The sequence below is a fragment of the Xylocopa sonorina genome, chromosome 18, assembly GCF_050948175.1.
Source record: "Xylocopa sonorina isolate GNS202 chromosome 18, iyXylSono1_principal, whole genome shotgun sequence".
NCBI classification, from domain to species: Eukaryota; Metazoa; Arthropoda; class Insecta; order Hymenoptera; family Apidae; genus Xylocopa; species Xylocopa sonorina.
Window position 1 is genome coordinate 4,233,672 of NC_135210.1, and position 16,217 is coordinate 4,249,888.

Here is a 16,217-nt window from a genome sequence, read left to right on the forward strand (position 1 = left end):
TCAGCGCGGAAGGTGTTAAAAATCGAAGTATCGTTTATAATTTTATATATTTCTTGTAATTTAGCGAAAATAGCTTTGTACGAATCTTTAATCTCGAACAAGCACAAGATTAACAATGTGAATAAAAATCTTCTATACTTAACGTCGCGATAAAAATAAGTGCCAGACTATTTTAAGAGATACAAGGCCAATGAAACGTAAGTGGATGATTTATCTTTTTCGTAAAAGAGGAAAAAACAGTATGGAACAGGCATACATTTGTAATATGTGTAATTATGTGCAATTTATATATTTTCTGTAACATATTACTAAATATGTAATATATCAAAGCCTAGATTCTCTTAAACATTGGTTATAAATATTTTGAAAAGCAAACGGTGATATGAAATTTGTATTGCTCTCATATATCGTATTATTTATTACATATATAGGTTCTTATACATATATACATACATACATACGTATAAATATATATGCACATGTATTTTCATATAAAATAAAATATATTTTTTTGAACATTAAAATACAATATAATACCTTATATAGAACGACTACAAATACTGTACACTATTTACCCTTATTATTAAAGTATCTAGGCTATTTTATAATTAGAACTATTTTAATCAAAGTTAGTTTTAGCTACAAGCCGCCACTGTTTGATTGTGATCTTATTTAATGTGAAAGTACTTAATTATGTTCTCAAGGAGACCATCGCCCTGAATGGTTTGGGACCAGCAGTGACGCCATCTATAAAATCTTGCGACGATGGTTTCTTCTCACCAGGTACTGGAGAAAATGTAAATGCTTGTAGCAGGGCCGTAGTTATGATAAATATGTTGGATTTGGCTAAGTTTTCTCCCATGCAACGATGTCTTCCTGTGGTACAACAATAGCATCGACTACAGACGTGAGTATTGTAAAAATAAATGGATTTCTAAACTGCGGATGTTCATACATTTAGAAGAAATGTAAAGGTATAGTAACTTATGTTTCAATGCCGCGGGTCATAAGTGACTGTAAACTGTCGGTGACGTATCGAGGCATTCACTTTCTGTTTACATTTAGTGTGACCGACCTATTACGCCTCTGATACAATTTATTTACACTTGGCTCAGTCGACGTGCCGCGTCTCTGATACGACAGTGCGAACTAAGGTGTTAATTGCATTTCTGAAGATGTGAATCCATAATATTTCAAGTATAAGCATCCGCAGAATATAGATTACTGTTTATTGTAATGTGTGTACCGATACTGAATGGGATATATTTGTGTGGTGTAACAATGTTACCACTTTCATCGATAAATCTTTCCGGCCGGAAATCTTCGGGATTATCCCATGATTCATCCATTACTATTCTATTGAAGTTCACAATGAGCATCGTATTCTAAAATACCAGTAATTAAATTATTCTTTCCCAAGTTCGATTATCTTATGTCATATCTCATTGAACAAAATACTTACTTTTGGTATTTTATAACCCAATATTGTTGTATCCCTTAGCGCTCTATGTGGTACGTTTAGTGTCCGTCCCATGAACATTCTTATCGACTCTAATACAATAGCGTTCATATATGGCATTCTAAAATAAATTAAATACTATTAATTAAACTCATTTTTAATAAATTATATTAAAAGTTCTACAAATATAGCTATAAAATCAAATTTTTCAGTCTTTATGCCACCTTGCTCTATCTTCTGAAGTTGGTAATCTATTGCGTCCAACTACTCTGTCAATTTCTTCGTGTGCTTTCTTTTGGACATTCGGATAAAGTACTAAATATAAAAAGCAAAAGCCAAGAGCTTTGGACGTAGTTTCTGACCCTGCTATGAATAAATCCACGCAAATGGCAAACAATTGAGACTCTGAAACATAGCTTGATATAGTTAGAACTGATACAAATAAATTATATCCACTGTGGCTATTTATAATTGTTTATAGACCTGAGAAACTGTTGCTGTAGTTCTTTGAGTTTAGAACGGTTAGATACACGTCCATTAAATCTCTGGGAGAATCCAGTACAAAAGTATTTTTATGATTATCCAGTTCATCCTGCAACAATATTATTTAACTTCTTCTATAATTAATATTTATCATACAAATTATACTTGATTTACCCTTAGAAATTTCCAAAGCTGTTGATGAGTTTCCACGAATGGTTTGTATCCAGACATTTCTGGTGCGATGAATCGTAATATTGGAAAGTGACCAAAGGGTGCGCCTATCATGTCAATCTCCTTCATAAGTTTTGTCAAAATCCATTGAAGGTAAGTTAGATCTCTATCGTCAAGATTAAATCTGTATAATAAAAATGTATCATTTCACCAATAAATTATTTATAAGTTACAGTTATCCCTTAATAAATTTGGACAGCATACAAAATGTATTATACAAGCAGAGAAGTTATTTGTCATGTGAGTATTTTAATCGTAAAATTAAATTAGAGAGATTAAACAACCTTTTACCAGCCATCATTCGCCACAGAGTGTTGAGCACAGCAACTCCAAATGCATCGTGCATTGGGATAACCATATTTTTCACTTCCACATATTTGTCAGCATTTGCGTACAAATCTGAAACTTTTAATTGTTTTCCACCAGTTGTATACCTGTCCATTGACCCTGATTCATTTTCTTTGTTTTTCTTAATTAACTTATATATTTGTCCTTCCCCTTGACTATTATTTTCGTAACGAATTTTGGATACATTGATACGATTATGGTATTCATTGTTAATCAACTTTTTGAAGTGTTCGACTAGCGACTGAGCCTCCTCTTGTATTATCGCGATCATACTCGTCCGACCGAAACCAAATTCACGAAGATGCTTCAATACAAATCTTCTTTGCTCGATCCACAATGTTCCGTCCACGACGATTAGACCTTGAATTTAGAACGTATAGTTTTATTTATTTAGTTATCTATTTAGTTATTTAAGAAAGAATTTTATACTGAGAGAGATAATGAATGTTACCTTTCCTGGAGCCGAAAGTTCTTGCCTTGTAGAATGGACCGATCGGTCTTCCATCGCAGTCTTCGTTGGTAAGCATCGCATGGACACTGTCGTAATCATTTAAAACTACGATACGATCCATGCCAATTTTCAAACCAAATATCGGACCATATTTTTTACACAAGATAGAACAAGTTTGCGTCAAGGAACCAGCCTCCTGGCGCAGACGAGCCATTTCGATAGCACAACCCAAAATTGGCCACCACTTTGGACCTGAAAATTTTATAGATATTTGAAACTGGAAATTACAATTAGATTAATACAATAGAAAAGATATGTGGGACCTGGAGGATATCCTTTTGGCTTCCGCGGTTCTAGATAAAGCAACAGCAGCAGTAGTACTATTATACATAGCACTATCGTAGAGAACATCTGCAAACAGAGTGAAAAAGTTTTATAAAATACGAAATTATTGCTATATTAAGCATATATAATATTTAAAATAAAATATATAACAATTTATTTGCTAGATTTAAATGAAATCATTTATGAAGAAAAATAGGAAGAAGAACGGATACTTTTTATGAAAGTAGAACCGTTATTTAAATATATGATTTTAAGTAATTTAGGACGTAGGTTCGCGTCGTATATTCGTAAATGAAAGTGAAACATGCGAACTCACGAGAGAAAGTTCGGTGCGGAAGTAACGAGACATGCACTCATTTTTATTACTCCGTAATTTCTTATGTAACTAATGCACATTTTATTGTTTTCATTCTTGTTTGGAGCTTGCTATATCTTCTTCTTTGATACTTTCAAAAAAGAAGAAGATACAGTGTAGAAATGAGATGTATTAGTTTAATTTGTGCATCGATTTTATTAATAATTAATGTAGAAAGTTTGTTTTCCAATTAAGGGAAACTTTACAGCACAAGTTACTAGAAAAGATACAACTTTCAATTGCAAATGGAATTCATGGTATGCCGAGTTGATAGTTACAAGTACTTCCGGATATCTTACTCAAATCTTTGAATGGATCTTACCTTGCACGTGGAGAAATTCACTCCTCTAGTGTATAAAGAAAACTGGTCGTGGACCAGTCTTGAAACGGCTTTTATAAATACCCCTCTTCGACTCCGTCGATCTTTTATTTTGCACAGGTAAAAGTTGTTGAATAACAGTTTCAAGATTAAATCGAATTTAGGCGCAGTTTAGTTATCATTAGTGTGTTTTGTGGAAATAATGTATGTATGTAATGCTAAGAAAATTTCATGTACAATTATATTAATGTATTTATATTCGTTCTTATTCAAGTAAAATTGGAATATTGAAGCTATATTTTTTATAAACGCTAAAGTTAAACATGCAATATTTGTCGTTTAAATCGTCAAGATAATATTTTATTCACTTAGGTTCTTCCATTTCCTCTATATCCACTGTTTCAAAGGGTAAACGATCACCCCACTTGCTACATCTTGCACAACGATATGTATTTCTGAAAATATTGCGTTAATATAAATGAAGCATTCTTTATGAAGTAATTTCATAAATTTAAAACGTGTACAAACTTTCCGTTTTTCCATGTAGTAAAAACATGTTCTTTCAATTCTCCAGAAGCTGTACACATGCGACATATAACATGTTTAGAACGTTTTAATACTGGTCTGACAATTCGTGGCCATTTGCAATCATTTTCTAAACGTTTATCTATAGTATTATAAATGATAATAAAAAGTTATTTACTGATATGGATTTTTTAAATGAACGAATAAAGGTATTTTCGTCGTGTACCTTTTTTAAATACTATGTACGAATAACGCTCCTGCTTATATTTCGATTTTTCACCAATAGGTAATGTTTGATAAGAGACTTCAAAATTGCAAGGAGTTTCATCTGTTACATACCTGGGACATTGTAAATCATGTGGACACTGAAATCATTATACAATGGATTAATGCCTGCTGCAAAGTAGCTATAATAATTATGCAAGTACCATACTTACAGGGGAAAACACATGTACATTGTGTGTTTTTTTTTGGTAATTAAGTATGAAGTCTCGAGCTTCGTTGATTACCTATTTAAAATAAATGAACCAGTTGAAGATATTAATCATAGTCATTAAATCAACTTTGAATTGGTTATAGCTTACTGTAAATCCGACTCTTGTTCCCTGTTCTACAATAATGAGATACCGCTCTGTTTTAAGCCATAATTTCAAGATTGTTTTAAAACGAGAATTTTGATCTGGTAATTCTAATAGTGAATAAGCGCTCACTACAATATCATAAGTTGGCTATAATACAAATAACATGCTTAAATTCTAGTTTAGATATTTGTACGCAATATAAGATTTATATTCTTACCATCGGAGATGCAGGAAAAAATTGTCGATAAAAAATATATCTTGAATTAATTTGTGGTTTGGCTTCTTTTATGAGAAATTCAGATAGTTTATTTATGTCTGCAGAAATATCAACACAGAAATATTCCTTGATAGAATCAACCCAGAATTGAGATGCTGCCCTGAAATAAGATTAAATTCATGTTGCTTAATGCTTCCATGCTTTTTTTTTAAAATCAATTAGTAGTTTATTTTTGTCTTACCACATAACTGTACCAGTACCAGAACCATAATCGAATAATGTTTTTGGTATAAAATCTTTATCTCTATCAACAATTTCATTGAATATTTTATATAAAACTGAATATTCCGGTATACTTCTATTGACTAAGTATGCTAAGCTTGTGTATTTATCATATTGAATTGGTGCCCAATTATATACAAGATTCTTAAGAAGGAATTTAGCCTCAGGTATTCGAAATAACTCTTTATTATTCATGTTTTCAATATCATCTATTTGAAGTCTGGATCGAACCTCTTGCATTTTCAAACGGATATCTTCCTTTTCTGGTGGAGGATGTCGACCATATAGATATGCTGCTAATTTTTGGCCACTTAAGTATATTGTATTTAATGAAATAGTATTGTCTACACAGGAATAATAATAATTATATTTAAAGTGTATGAATACAATAATCATAAAATATTATATTATTGATATAAAATATATTTTGCCTTCTTACCATGTAAAGTTATTCTAATTGCATTTTCAAGCCAATTAGGCTGTTCTACAAACTTAGGCTTTATTATACCTGGATGTTGTCTATGTTTAATATCTTTATTTGAAAGTAATTCATCTGTAGTATTTACGACTTTCATTTCTTCTCTTGTCGAGTACTAGTAAAATAAAAAAAAATTTTAATGAAAGTTAACTTTAAATTATAATTCATGAAAGAAAACACATTACAATTATTTTCATAAAACCAATAACTTTAGCGTAAGTCCCACATACCCATCGAATTTGTTTGCATCTCGTAAAAGTTAATCTCGTCGACATGATGAATAACCTTTGTTCCTTGTGAAAAATGTAGAATTAAGAAGAATTTTAATGTAATTAATCAGACACTGTGTTACGAATATTTATAAACTAAGCAGTAACACAAAATGCAATATCGACATTGCTATGTGTTGTGCGGTAATGTTTCATAACCTCGGGAACAAATTGTACACGAGTATCAGTTGTATGTTGAATATGTTTTTCCCAAAATAACTTATGATTCTTCTTAACAAACTATTAATTCTGGTGTTCGTACATTAGTGCACTCGTTAAAATACGAGTACCAGAACTGATGTGTTAATTAAATCATACAAAAAATGAAATTCGCAGAACATTTAAGTGCTCATATCACACCAGAATGGAGAAAACAATACATAAATTATGAGGTAAAACGAGTAACTTTATATAATTCGTAATTCAACTAAAACATTAACAAATGTATGTCAAAGTAACAATATTATTGCACACAGGAAATGAAAGCATTGCTCTATGCAGCAGTAGAGCAAGCACCAGCAGCAGATATAACAGAATCACACGTATTGGAACGATATTTTAATAAATTTGACGAGAAATTCTTTCATTATTGTGACAAGGAATTAGCAAAAATAAATACATTCTATTCAGGTAAATGTTAGTCTTTAAGATTGTTCTTTTATTCATTCATGATTTACATTAAAAATTGATTCATTTTTATCATTTTCCAAAGAAAAGTTAGCAGAAGCAACACGTAGGTTTGCAAGCCTAAATAATGAATTAAGTGAAATCTTATCAGCTTCTGAAGATAGACAAGGAAATCATAAAATCCGCTACCGTAACAATATATTACACAAGAAACCAGTCTCAGCACGTAAACTGCAAGAATTGAAATTAGCTTTCTCTGAATTCTATCTGTTTCTCATTTTACTTCAAAACTATCAAAATCTAAATTTTACTGGCTTTAGAAAAATATTAAAAAAGCACGATAAAGTGAGTTAAAGCATTAAGCATGTATGTACAGATTTAAATTTGTAATGTCTAGTAAAAGGAAGATTATTGTTATAGCTTTTAAGCATTGATATTGGAGCAAAATGGAGGGCAGAACATGTAGATACAGCATTATTTCATACGCACAAGGACATAGACAGGCTTATTGTAGAAACAGAGGCATTAGTTACCAGAGATTTGGAGCATGGAGATAGACAACGTGCTATGAAACGATTAAGAGTTCCACCGCTTGGAGAACAGCTTTCTCCATGGATTACATTTAAAGTCGGACTGTTTTCAGGAGCGTTTATCGTTCTCCTTATAGCAGTGATACTTTCAGGTAAGTTCTTTCGTATTATAAGCTCTTTAAATCTGTACTAACATTTCTTTAATTCTACACGTGGTAGGTGCACGTTATAGAGATAACAATAATTGGAGAGTTTTATGCAGATTATATCGTGGACCACTTCTTATGATACAGTTTCTCTTCTTGATGGGTATCAATGTCTATGGATGGAGATCTTCTGGTGTAAATCATGTTCTAATATTCGAACTTGATCCTCGGAATCATTTATCGGAACAGGTTGTATACTTTAAGTATTGTTTATGACAATTAGATTACTAATGCACATAATATATTTCAGCATATTGTTGAAATGGCTAGCGTATTTGGATTGGTTTGGTCTTTATCGATTTTAGGTTTTCTGTACAGTGAAAAATTAGGAATACCACCGTTTGTTCAACCTGTAAGTCGATGTGCGTAAGAGTATTAAAAAAATGATATATTCATAATCAATGTTTTTCCAGATGTTGCTATACACATTGTTAGCTTTGTTTCTGTTTAATCCAACGAAAACTTTACGTTATGAGGCTAGATTTTGGGCACTTCGTGTACTGGGTAGAATATTTTGCGCTCCATTTTTTTACGTCGGCTTTGCTGATTTTTGGCTCGCCGATCAACTTAATTCTTTACATACCGTATTCTTAGATTTCCAGTATTTTGTTTGCTTTTATGTACAAAATTCATCGTGGACCAACGTTACTGGTTCGTAATCTTTTATATCCAATACTTATAGTATAAGTTAAAAATTACTTAATTGATATATTTTTCGGTAGATGCAGAGACTTGTATAATGCGCGAATTATCGATGAGACCGTTCGTAGCTTGTTTGCCAGCCTGGTTCCGATTTGCACAGTGTCTACGACGATACAGAGATACAAAAGAAGCCTTTCCGCATCTAGTAAATGCAGCAAAGTACGCCACTAGCTTCTTCGTAGTAGTATTCTCATATTTACATTTAACTAATGCGAGTAAGTCTTTTTTTGGAACCCTTCACATAACTTAGGAAATACAAGTACTCGCTTACCCAATAATTTTATGCAGATTACTATGTAATGTCTACCGAAAATCCTTATTTCTATTTGTGGATCACCGCAAGTATTATGAGTTCTTGTTTCACGTATACATGGGACGTAAAGTTGGACTGGGGATTGTTTGATAGTAACGCGGGAGAAAATAAATTCCTTAGAGAGGAAATTGTTTATTCCTCTCCAGTAAGTTTGATCATATGTATACATTATTATAATAATTTTATATGTTTACAGCTACATTTGTAACATGTTTCAGTACTACTACTATTTTGCAATAATCGAAGACTTCGTGCTCCGTTTTGGTTGGGCATTTTCGTTGTCTCTTACTGAAATGGGATACGTGCACGGAGATTTAATGGTCTCTATAGTTGCGCCGTTGGAAGTGTTCAGGTAAGTTTGAAGTAAGTTAGCAGTAATTAATACGATAAGAATATATTCTTAAAAATTACGATTCAGCTTGTATTACACGTCCGATGTGTAGAAAGTATTTTCTATCGCACATCATTGCGTAGTATATCATTTCTAGTGAAGCTTGACGACGCTTGCATGATATTTGAAGTCATTTTACATTCTAGTCATTTAGCAAGACTTGCTGAAGAAGTAATGTTTAGTAAACGAAACTAATAAATCATAAATGTGAGAGGGGAATTTTTATTTGTTTTCGTTCTTTATCCTTGCTTTATTTATTCCCTCATACTTTTTATCAGTTGGTCAAGTTATGTATCTCAAAGTTTCTAAAACTTACGTTTATTATAAGTAATATCATTTTATGTCAATTCGCCTTACTAATCAGTTGATAGAAGGTACATATGGAATTATTTCCGTCTGGAAAACGAACACCTCTACAACGTAGGCAAATTTCGAGCAGTTCGAGATATCTCCGTAGGGCCTTACAGACGCAATGAATATGATGAACAGAAAGCGGCTATACGTCTTATGGATTGTACAGACGACGATGGTGACGAGTGGAAGGCATTTCGTGATCGTTGAAATTATCATCTTGTAATTGCCAGTTTTATCTGTATATCCTTGATAATCTTTGGACCCGATCATTCACTATCATAATCTGTATCCATTTGCCAATGAAAAATCGATTCCTTCTTTTTTGTTTGTAAATCGCATATTAATACGCATGCTCGGCATGTTAAGTCAACTAATGATTTGATTTCTGCTTCTGAGTTAGTATTCACGTATCACTAAGTTAAAGATTTAGTGCAATCGCACATTATGAAGGCTGTTGAACGGTCTTGAAACCAAAGTAATCGCTGCCTCTTTCTAATAGGAGGTTCATATGGAACTTTTTCCGCTTGGAAAACGAACATCTAAATAATTGCGGCAAATTCAGGGCTGTCAGAGACATTTCTGTCGCACCAGCCGATTGCTCGGATCAGACACAAATATTGAGGATGATGGATGCCACAGACGGGGTAATTAATCGAAAGAGGAAGCAAAAGATATCGGACAAGAAAGTGTCGCGCGCATTTTCCAAAGCTGAATCTCTGAGTTGCGATCTCGGTGCGTGAAAGCATTTAACGGTCGCCAGTGAGTCAGGATCGTTCGACGTTAATCGATGTCTCTACGTAAATGTAAGGCGAGCAACATTTTACTAGTCGTTAAAGTACAAATATACGTCACAGCGATTGATTTATGATCGTATCATGATTGTTGTACTCTCATCACGAGCTATGTTCAAAAGTTTCAAACAATCCTGCGCCGCGCGCATTTCACGGGAATTGACTTTACAGGAGTTTTCAGATGTTGAGTATGTATTATAGTAATAAGTTGAAACTTATAAAGATGGTGAAACGTACATTTCATGGTCGATGACGAAGGAAAAGATTACAGTTTTCTTCAAAATATAAAATATGTTGATCGTAAATTGTAATTGAAATAAAGTATTTTAATGTTTTTATTAAATTACTGATGTTTCTTATTACTTCCGTTTTTGATCGACTTTAGGTTTTAGATTTCATATGAGATATACGAGTACTTTATCCGAATGATTTAATTCATTGTCAGAGTGTTTTGAACACTCTGTAAATGGTAAATAAATCACTAATGACAAGTGGATCGCGCTTAATCCGTAGCGAATTCAGATGTGCTTGTTAATACTATTTAAACAGTTGCGATTGCTAAGTAGTCATCTATACTCTCTGAGCAGTCGGCATTGAAATTTTTGTAGTGCAAAATATACCAATTATCCGTGAACATGTTATAAAAAGGGAGTTGTAAAGTGTTGTAATGAATTCCTTTGGTAAGTTTATACTTTAAATATCGTCAGTTGATACTTTTTTCGTTATTCTGAATGTAGATAGATCAAATTTTTAATATCCTTGTGCGGTGGGGATCAGAATACACCCACAGTATCCCCTGCTTGACATAAGAGGCGACTAATAGGGGGAAGAAAGGATTAACGAAGATATAAAAAAAGGTAACAAATTAAAAATATATAAAAAACAAAACTGCTCGCTAAGCTCAAGATGGATTACCTCCGACCACTTTTGCCACTAAAATGTTATCTCGCATTGAATACTCATCAGTCTACAGGATAATATTTTCAATCGGGTCGAGCTCAACGGAGGAACGACTGAGGCGCTGCATCGTACACAGAAACGAACCCGCAGAAGGGCATAGCGTCAGCTTCGTCGGCGGCGAATCGCAGTGGAAAGGGTAATGGTGGTATTGATTGCAACGGAACTTGACCGCGCAAACTCTCTGTCTGCCCTCAATGAAATGACGTGCTTACATATGGAACCACGACGGACGGGACGACGATAAAAACCTGTGGATACCACACCTGGCCGACACCTGCCAGTTGAAACGGTGATGATGACATCGACCCTCTGCACCTGCACGTGGCTGCTGCTACCCTGCTGTGTTCTCGTCACCTTCTCCACCGGTGAACTCGATTTTTATCGAGGTGAGCGTACCATCAGTCCATTCCAAAACACTGCTCTTTTCGAGGGTAATGACACTGCGGTATAACATTCGTCTTGAGGCGACGTTCGCGACATTTCACGTCTCGTTTCATTCTCATCTTCATCCCTTCGCTCGGGTTCCCTCGATTCTCGCAAAGATGTTCAAACCCGGCCGGAGGAATCGAAGCACCTTGCACGATATGGTGAATGTCATAGCCACGATTGAATCGATCGTTTTCACGTTGTTTTTGCTTCCGATTCTTTGCTAGATCGAGCTCTGTTTTCTAATATATTTCCCTCTTCTTTTTTAGTTCAAGAAGAAGAACGGCAGTGTTCGATTTCACGTCGTACGAAGGTTGTTTTAGATTCGCTTGAAACTTGCATATGTTTTCGCATGGACAGTTCACCTGGCTTGTTAAAGGGATGCTTCCCGTTTCTCTTTAATTAATTACGGAAGCAACATGTTCCAGTAACTCGCTGCCGATTACTCTGCCTCAGAATTTATTTAGGATAGCGGAGTGTCTCGATAACCAACATTTGCTTTCACTAGCTACGACACACGAAATGATGCACGCTTTCAGCACGTTACTTTTAAGCGAAACAATAATTAGATAAATACGCTTATCAATTCGCTGTACTCGTGTGTCGAGCAACGTGCCTTTTACCCACAGGAAATCCTTGTCCCTGCGATAACATCAGGAAATAGGCCGATAACGTGAAGCTGTATAATTTACCAATGTCGTTTCTGTCTGTAGTTTGATTTAGTATATTCATCCTTTTCAAATAGAAATAGAAACGAGACTCGAATAAAGAGAACGTAGAGGGTTCTTCTGAACAAGACGTACCACGAAATGAGCCTGTTAAAACGAGACAAATTGTATGTTGAATAGATAGTAATGCGATCGTCTTTCAGATAAAATTCCTGAATCCTCGGAGAGCATTGCGCTGAAGCAATTGCTCAGGTACCTCGACGGACAGAAGACGCATTTTTCTTCCTTGCTACCAGCGCAAGTTCATAAAAAGCGTCACCTGGACTTGGATCGTGTAAAGGAAAGGGATCTCCTCGAGGCTTTGGTCGATAAAGAGAGCTTAGCCGAAATTCTACGGAAAGTGAAACCGAAGGCATGGAACCATCGGGAAGCGCGATACAACGAGCCAATTAACGAACTACCGCAAGGGAAAGGGCGTTATTCGCCGTTTTACGAGTCGAACCCATTCGAGAGCCCTTTGGAGTACCCGAACATTAAGCTACCCTATGCCTCCCGCGAGATGAACGAGGACGAGGCAAATTTCCAAGACGACGACTACGAGTACAATCAGAATCTGCCGTTGAAGCAAATGGCTTACGACGAGACGAGCTTCGACAAGGGAATGAAGGAGGAACCGTTGCTGGACTTCCGCGGAAGCTACAGCAATCTGATCGATCAGAACGGAATGGAGAATAAAATGCAAAGGCCGTACGCGACCAACACGAAGTTCACGTATAAATTCGACAATTCGAATCTGCTCGAACGACATCCGTTCGCGGTGAAACCGAACGATCTCAGATATTATCAGGATACACCATTCTTCTTAGGTACGACTAGTTTAACCCTTTACGAGCTATGAGCTTTCAGAAGAGAAGTTCAGGAATTACCGTCTACCGAAATTGTTGCTATATTTGCTATTATCTGTGAAAATGTTTTAGACGTACATTGAAATAATGAATCCAGAGATACTTATTGATCGTAGGTAGCTCATGAAGGGTTAATATAGTCTTTTAATTGATGATTTTTGTAATTCGATATAATTCCTTCGTCTGTACCTCGTGGTTAATAGGTGATAACGATAAATTGGATATAGAGCCCAAGAAAAATAATACGAAATGGGAACAAGAGAGCACGGTGAAAGAAAACCCGAGGACTGTCGAGTCTAAGTTTAAGGACACGTCGGTTATTGTGGTGCCGGAAGAGGAACGGCATACGGAATACGGTCCATTGTTTGTACCTATAAATCATGATTTGAATAACGATATATACTTCATTGGTAAGTAGTTTGGATTTCTCGTCGAAATTGTACGAAATCACATTGAATAACAAATTTCTCCTTCCTTTTCAGCTATCGTTGCCGGTTGCAGCGCGGCTGCGATGTTTGCTCTTGTATTAATCGCTTTAACATGGTGCAGGTAGTACAACAAACGATAAATCACATGGTTCGAGTTCACCTGACGTTGTCCTTTAATTTTCGTAGGCTAAAACGAGGCGCTAAAGCGGCTGCTGACATAGAATATCCAGCTTACGGCGTGACTGGCCCGAACAAGGAGATATCGCCTTCTGGAGATCAAAGGCTTGCTCAGTCCGCTCAGATGTACCACTTCCAACATCAAAAGCAACAAATTATTGCCATGGAAAAGTAAGTAATGTAAAATGACAGATGTGAAATACCTGCTATTAATCCGCTCGATATTTTTGGTACACAGTCGAACTCTTCTGTATACGCGATTAAAATAACGCGTTGTAGGAGGGTTGATTGTATTTTGAATTTCGAAAGTACGTGGATAGGTGTAAAAGGAACCACCAATGAGAGCTCCTGTTAAACTTTAAAAAGTGTCTCGCGGTTTTAAAGATTCATTCATTCTAATTAAAGAATATCGTTTGGATAATGATTTTTGTAGTCGTGTTTCTGCAACCAGAGATCCAGGTTCTGTGTCTGAGGCAGAGAGCGAGGAGGAGAACGAGGAGGGGGATTACACCGTTTACGAATGTCCGGGACTAGCGTCCGTAAGTTGTATTCATCTACCGATACGTTAATTAGATTTTCTTGCGTTTACATTCGTTTAGCAGAATCGCGCGTGCCTCTGCATAAGTATTTTAACTGTAAAACTGCTGTTTGTTTTCTCGTTAAGACTGGTGAAATGGAAGTAAAGAATCCGTTGTTTCACGACGATCCAACACCTGCGACACCAGCACAAATTAATAAAGAAGAGGACCATATATAGTTTGAGTAAATTTTAAATATATATTTTATTTGAATACCTTTTTCTGGTGCTTAGCCCACTGTTAATGTACCATATCGGAAACATTTATCTATATATTGAATGTATACAACTTTAATACTTATATGACGCAGGAAGTCAAGATATAAAGTTAACTAGAGGTTCGGGAGCGAGGCCGTATTTCCGTTTTTATGAGAGGGATTTACCGTGTGTAACGATGAACATTCTACATCGTTAACGAACAGTATCGCGTTGGCTTCGAACACATATTTTTTTAACTCCATGATGTGCTATAGTTTGTACTTTCATAGCAAGTACGGTTAGCCATATGATTGACATTATTTTTCTACACGGTGTTACACTTGCAACATAAAAAGTACAGATTGGAGATTATATGATACCGTAATATCTAATATCACTTTATACCTGACTGTTTATTGCAGGTTTTCAACTATTTCTCGTTCCATTCCGTACCAATAGCTATTCAGTTATTAAAGAAATTTCTTACTGCATGATTTCAAATGTTTGATGATATCAGACATACACAGATATACATATGCCCCATATTCAACTTTAAGCTTATGAATTTCCTGAACTTGAAGAAAATATTTAAAAAATTATCTATAAATTATCGTTTCGCGTTATCGCTATAATTCCAAATATCCAGATGAAAATTCTATACGTGCACGTTGTTACCAGCAAGCTGTTCCTTTACCATTGGCTTTTACACGTGTACTCATAAATAATTTACTGCCTTGAAGCGGCGGTAATATGTACTTTATTTTTCTACGACACTTACAGGCTGTTGATCGTCAGACAGTTTTAAGATAAAAAGAGCCTATTATTGTAACCAATGTGAGATATAAAGAAAAAAAAAATGACTATTTATTTTGGCAAACTTTAAGCACTACATGTGATTAGCGCTGACTATGTAATCTATTCGAAGAGTTACTATTTAAACCCCCCCCCCCCCCCCCCCCCCCCGAGATATCTTTGAAACACTATGAGAAGACGCGAAGTAGCGATCCCCTAAATAGTCGTCTGTCTAATAATCGGTCATAGATCGGGAAATTAAAACACACACGTCAGCAGCATGAATTAATCGTTAGCCTTTCAATGCCTTTATAGCACCGCATCGTCGATTAAACGAATTCGTTAAATTTTATAGGAAGGACACTATGAAAGGACAATCTGTGTACAAATAGACTATTGCATAGTGATTTGTAGCATGATTGTACGTGTTGTGAACAGTAGCATACATAGGTGAAATGGAAATATTACGATTCATGTTTCGCGGTATGTTTCGTGAATAAATAAATAAAACAAATTAAATGCATATATAGATAGATACATATATACGAGTATATATGTATATATTATATATACGCACGCCCACACACATAGATATATATCATTATCATTACTATTTTTGTTCTTCCATTAGTTAAAAAAGTGGTGTATAAAATATTAATAATAAATGATGATGTATTATTATTTTACTAAATAAATTGTTTATTTTATAAAGAACTGCTATGTCTCTTTTCGTAAAAGAGATTTTTTGTAAAACGAACGTCAGCGTTTGATCTGTGTGGAAGAAAAGAAATACAAATACCAATTCGGAAATTAGCGATTAAGATTAGAG

General features: G+C 34.9%; 4 protein-coding genes across 8 annotated transcripts; 2 read left to right on the top strand and 2 right to left on the bottom strand.

The window, feature by feature from the left end:
* Positions 1–635: 635 nt before the first annotated feature.
* Cyp303a1 (Probable cytochrome P450 303a1) lies at positions 636–4,232 on the bottom strand. The gene is made up of 10 exons (XM_076908254.1): positions 3,995–4,232; positions 3,296–3,383; positions 2,973–3,224; positions 2,458–2,881; positions 2,117–2,297; positions 1,943–2,051; positions 1,684–1,864; positions 1,463–1,580; positions 1,247–1,385; positions 636–876 (listed from the first exon to the last, which is right to left on the bottom strand). Exons 2-10 carry the CDS (start codon positions 3,381–3,383, stop codon positions 692–694), a joined length of 1,677 nt encoding a protein of 558 aa, XP_076764369.1. The 5' UTR covers positions 3,995–4,232; the 3' UTR covers positions 636–691.
* A 92-nt stretch (positions 4,233–4,324) lies between these two features.
* On the bottom strand, positions 4,325–6,368 carry LOC143431469 (ribosome assembly protein METTL17, mitochondrial). The gene is made up of 9 exons (XM_076908234.1): positions 6,305–6,368; positions 6,036–6,189; positions 5,556–5,940; positions 5,315–5,474; positions 5,101–5,244; positions 4,954–5,025; positions 4,743–4,881; positions 4,520–4,658; positions 4,325–4,446 (listed from the first exon to the last, which is right to left on the bottom strand). Exons 1-9 carry the CDS (start codon positions 6,347–6,349, stop codon positions 4,356–4,358), a joined length of 1,329 nt encoding a protein of 442 aa, XP_076764349.1. The 5' UTR covers positions 6,350–6,368; the 3' UTR covers positions 4,325–4,355.
* A 147-nt stretch (positions 6,369–6,515) lies between these two features.
* LOC143431468 (solute carrier family 53 member 1) lies at positions 6,516–10,273 on the top strand. 4 transcript variants are annotated; one of them, XM_076908231.1, is made up of 12 exons: positions 6,516–6,735; positions 6,820–6,973; positions 7,056–7,315; positions 7,391–7,652; positions 7,720–7,895; positions 7,957–8,058; positions 8,120–8,357; positions 8,429–8,623; positions 8,697–8,866; positions 8,940–9,073; positions 9,484–9,668; positions 9,969–10,143. In XM_076908231.1, the coding sequence occupies exons 1-12, from the start codon at positions 6,667–6,669 to the stop codon at positions 10,007–10,009; spliced, it is 1,986 nt and encodes a 661-aa protein (XP_076764346.1). In that variant the 5' UTR covers positions 6,516–6,666; the 3' UTR covers positions 10,010–10,143. The 4 variants fall into 4 exon arrangements, with proteins under 4 accessions (XP_076764346.1, XP_076764347.1, XP_076764348.1 ...); XM_076908232.1 differs by having other exon boundaries at positions 6,517–6,735; positions 9,484–9,685; positions 9,966–10,101; XM_076908233.1 differs by lacking the exon at positions 9,969–10,143 and having other exon boundaries at positions 6,520–6,735; positions 9,477–9,613.
* A 992-nt stretch (positions 10,274–11,265) lies between these two features.
* Positions 11,266–15,118, top strand: LOC143431575 (uncharacterized). 2 transcript variants are annotated; one of them, XM_076908410.1, is made up of 7 exons: positions 11,266–11,603; positions 12,515–13,177; positions 13,420–13,626; positions 13,699–13,765; positions 13,831–13,992; positions 14,255–14,360; positions 14,486–15,118. In XM_076908410.1, exons 1-7 carry the CDS (start codon positions 11,510–11,512, stop codon positions 14,576–14,578), a joined length of 1,392 nt encoding a protein of 463 aa, XP_076764525.1. In that variant the 5' UTR covers positions 11,266–11,509; the 3' UTR covers positions 14,579–15,118. The 2 variants fall into 2 exon arrangements, with proteins under 2 accessions (XP_076764525.1, XP_076764526.1); XM_076908411.1 differs by having other exon boundaries at positions 14,273–14,360.
* The last annotated feature ends 1,099 nt before the right edge of the window (positions 15,119–16,217 follow it).

Excerpts from the sequence above, each read along its gene's own strand:
- Cyp303a1 (XM_076908254.1), bottom strand. The coding sequence starts at position 3,383 with ATGTTCTCTACGATAGTGCTATGTATAATAGTACTACTGCTGCTGTTG. Across the intron at positions 3,225-3,295 it reads GCCAAAAGGATATCCTCCAG|GTCCAAAGTGGTGGCCAATT; the intron begins GTCCCACATATC and ends TAAAATTTTCAG. Across the intron at positions 1,581-1,683 it reads ACTTCAGAAGATAGAGCAAG|AATGCCATATATGAACGCTA; the intron begins GTGGCATAAAGA and ends AATTTATTTTAG.
- LOC143431468 (XM_076908228.1), top strand. The coding sequence starts at position 6,667 with ATGAAATTCGCAGAACATTTAAGTGCTCATATCACACCAGAATGGAGA. Across the intron at positions 7,653-7,719 it reads TATAGCAGTGATACTTTCAG|GTGCACGTTATAGAGATAAC; the intron begins GTAAGTTCTTTC and ends TACACGTGGTAG. Across the intron at positions 7,896-7,956 it reads GGAATCATTTATCGGAACAG|CATATTGTTGAAATGGCTAG; the intron begins GTTGTATACTTT and ends AATATATTTCAG.
- LOC143431469 (XM_076908234.1), bottom strand. The coding sequence starts at position 6,349 with ATGTCGACGAGATTAACTTTTACGAGATGCAAACAAATTCGATGG. Across the intron at positions 5,245-5,314 it reads TTTTTCCTGCATCTCCGATG|CCAACTTATGATATTGTAGT; the intron begins GTAAGAATATAA and ends TTTGTATTATAG. Across the intron at positions 5,026-5,100 it reads GAACAAGAGTCGGATTTACA|GTAATCAACGAAGCTCGAGA; the intron begins GTAAGCTATAAC and ends TATTTTAAATAG.
- LOC143431575 (XM_076908410.1), top strand. The coding sequence starts at position 11,510 with ATGATGACATCGACCCTCTGCACCTGCACGTGGCTGCTGCTACCCTGC. Across the intron at positions 11,604-12,514 it reads TGAACTCGATTTTTATCGAG|ATAAAATTCCTGAATCCTCG; the intron begins GTGAGCGTACCA and ends ATCGTCTTTCAG. Across the intron at positions 14,361-14,485 it reads AATGTCCGGGACTAGCGTCC|ACTGGTGAAATGGAAGTAAA; the intron begins GTAAGTTGTATT and ends TTTCTCGTTAAG.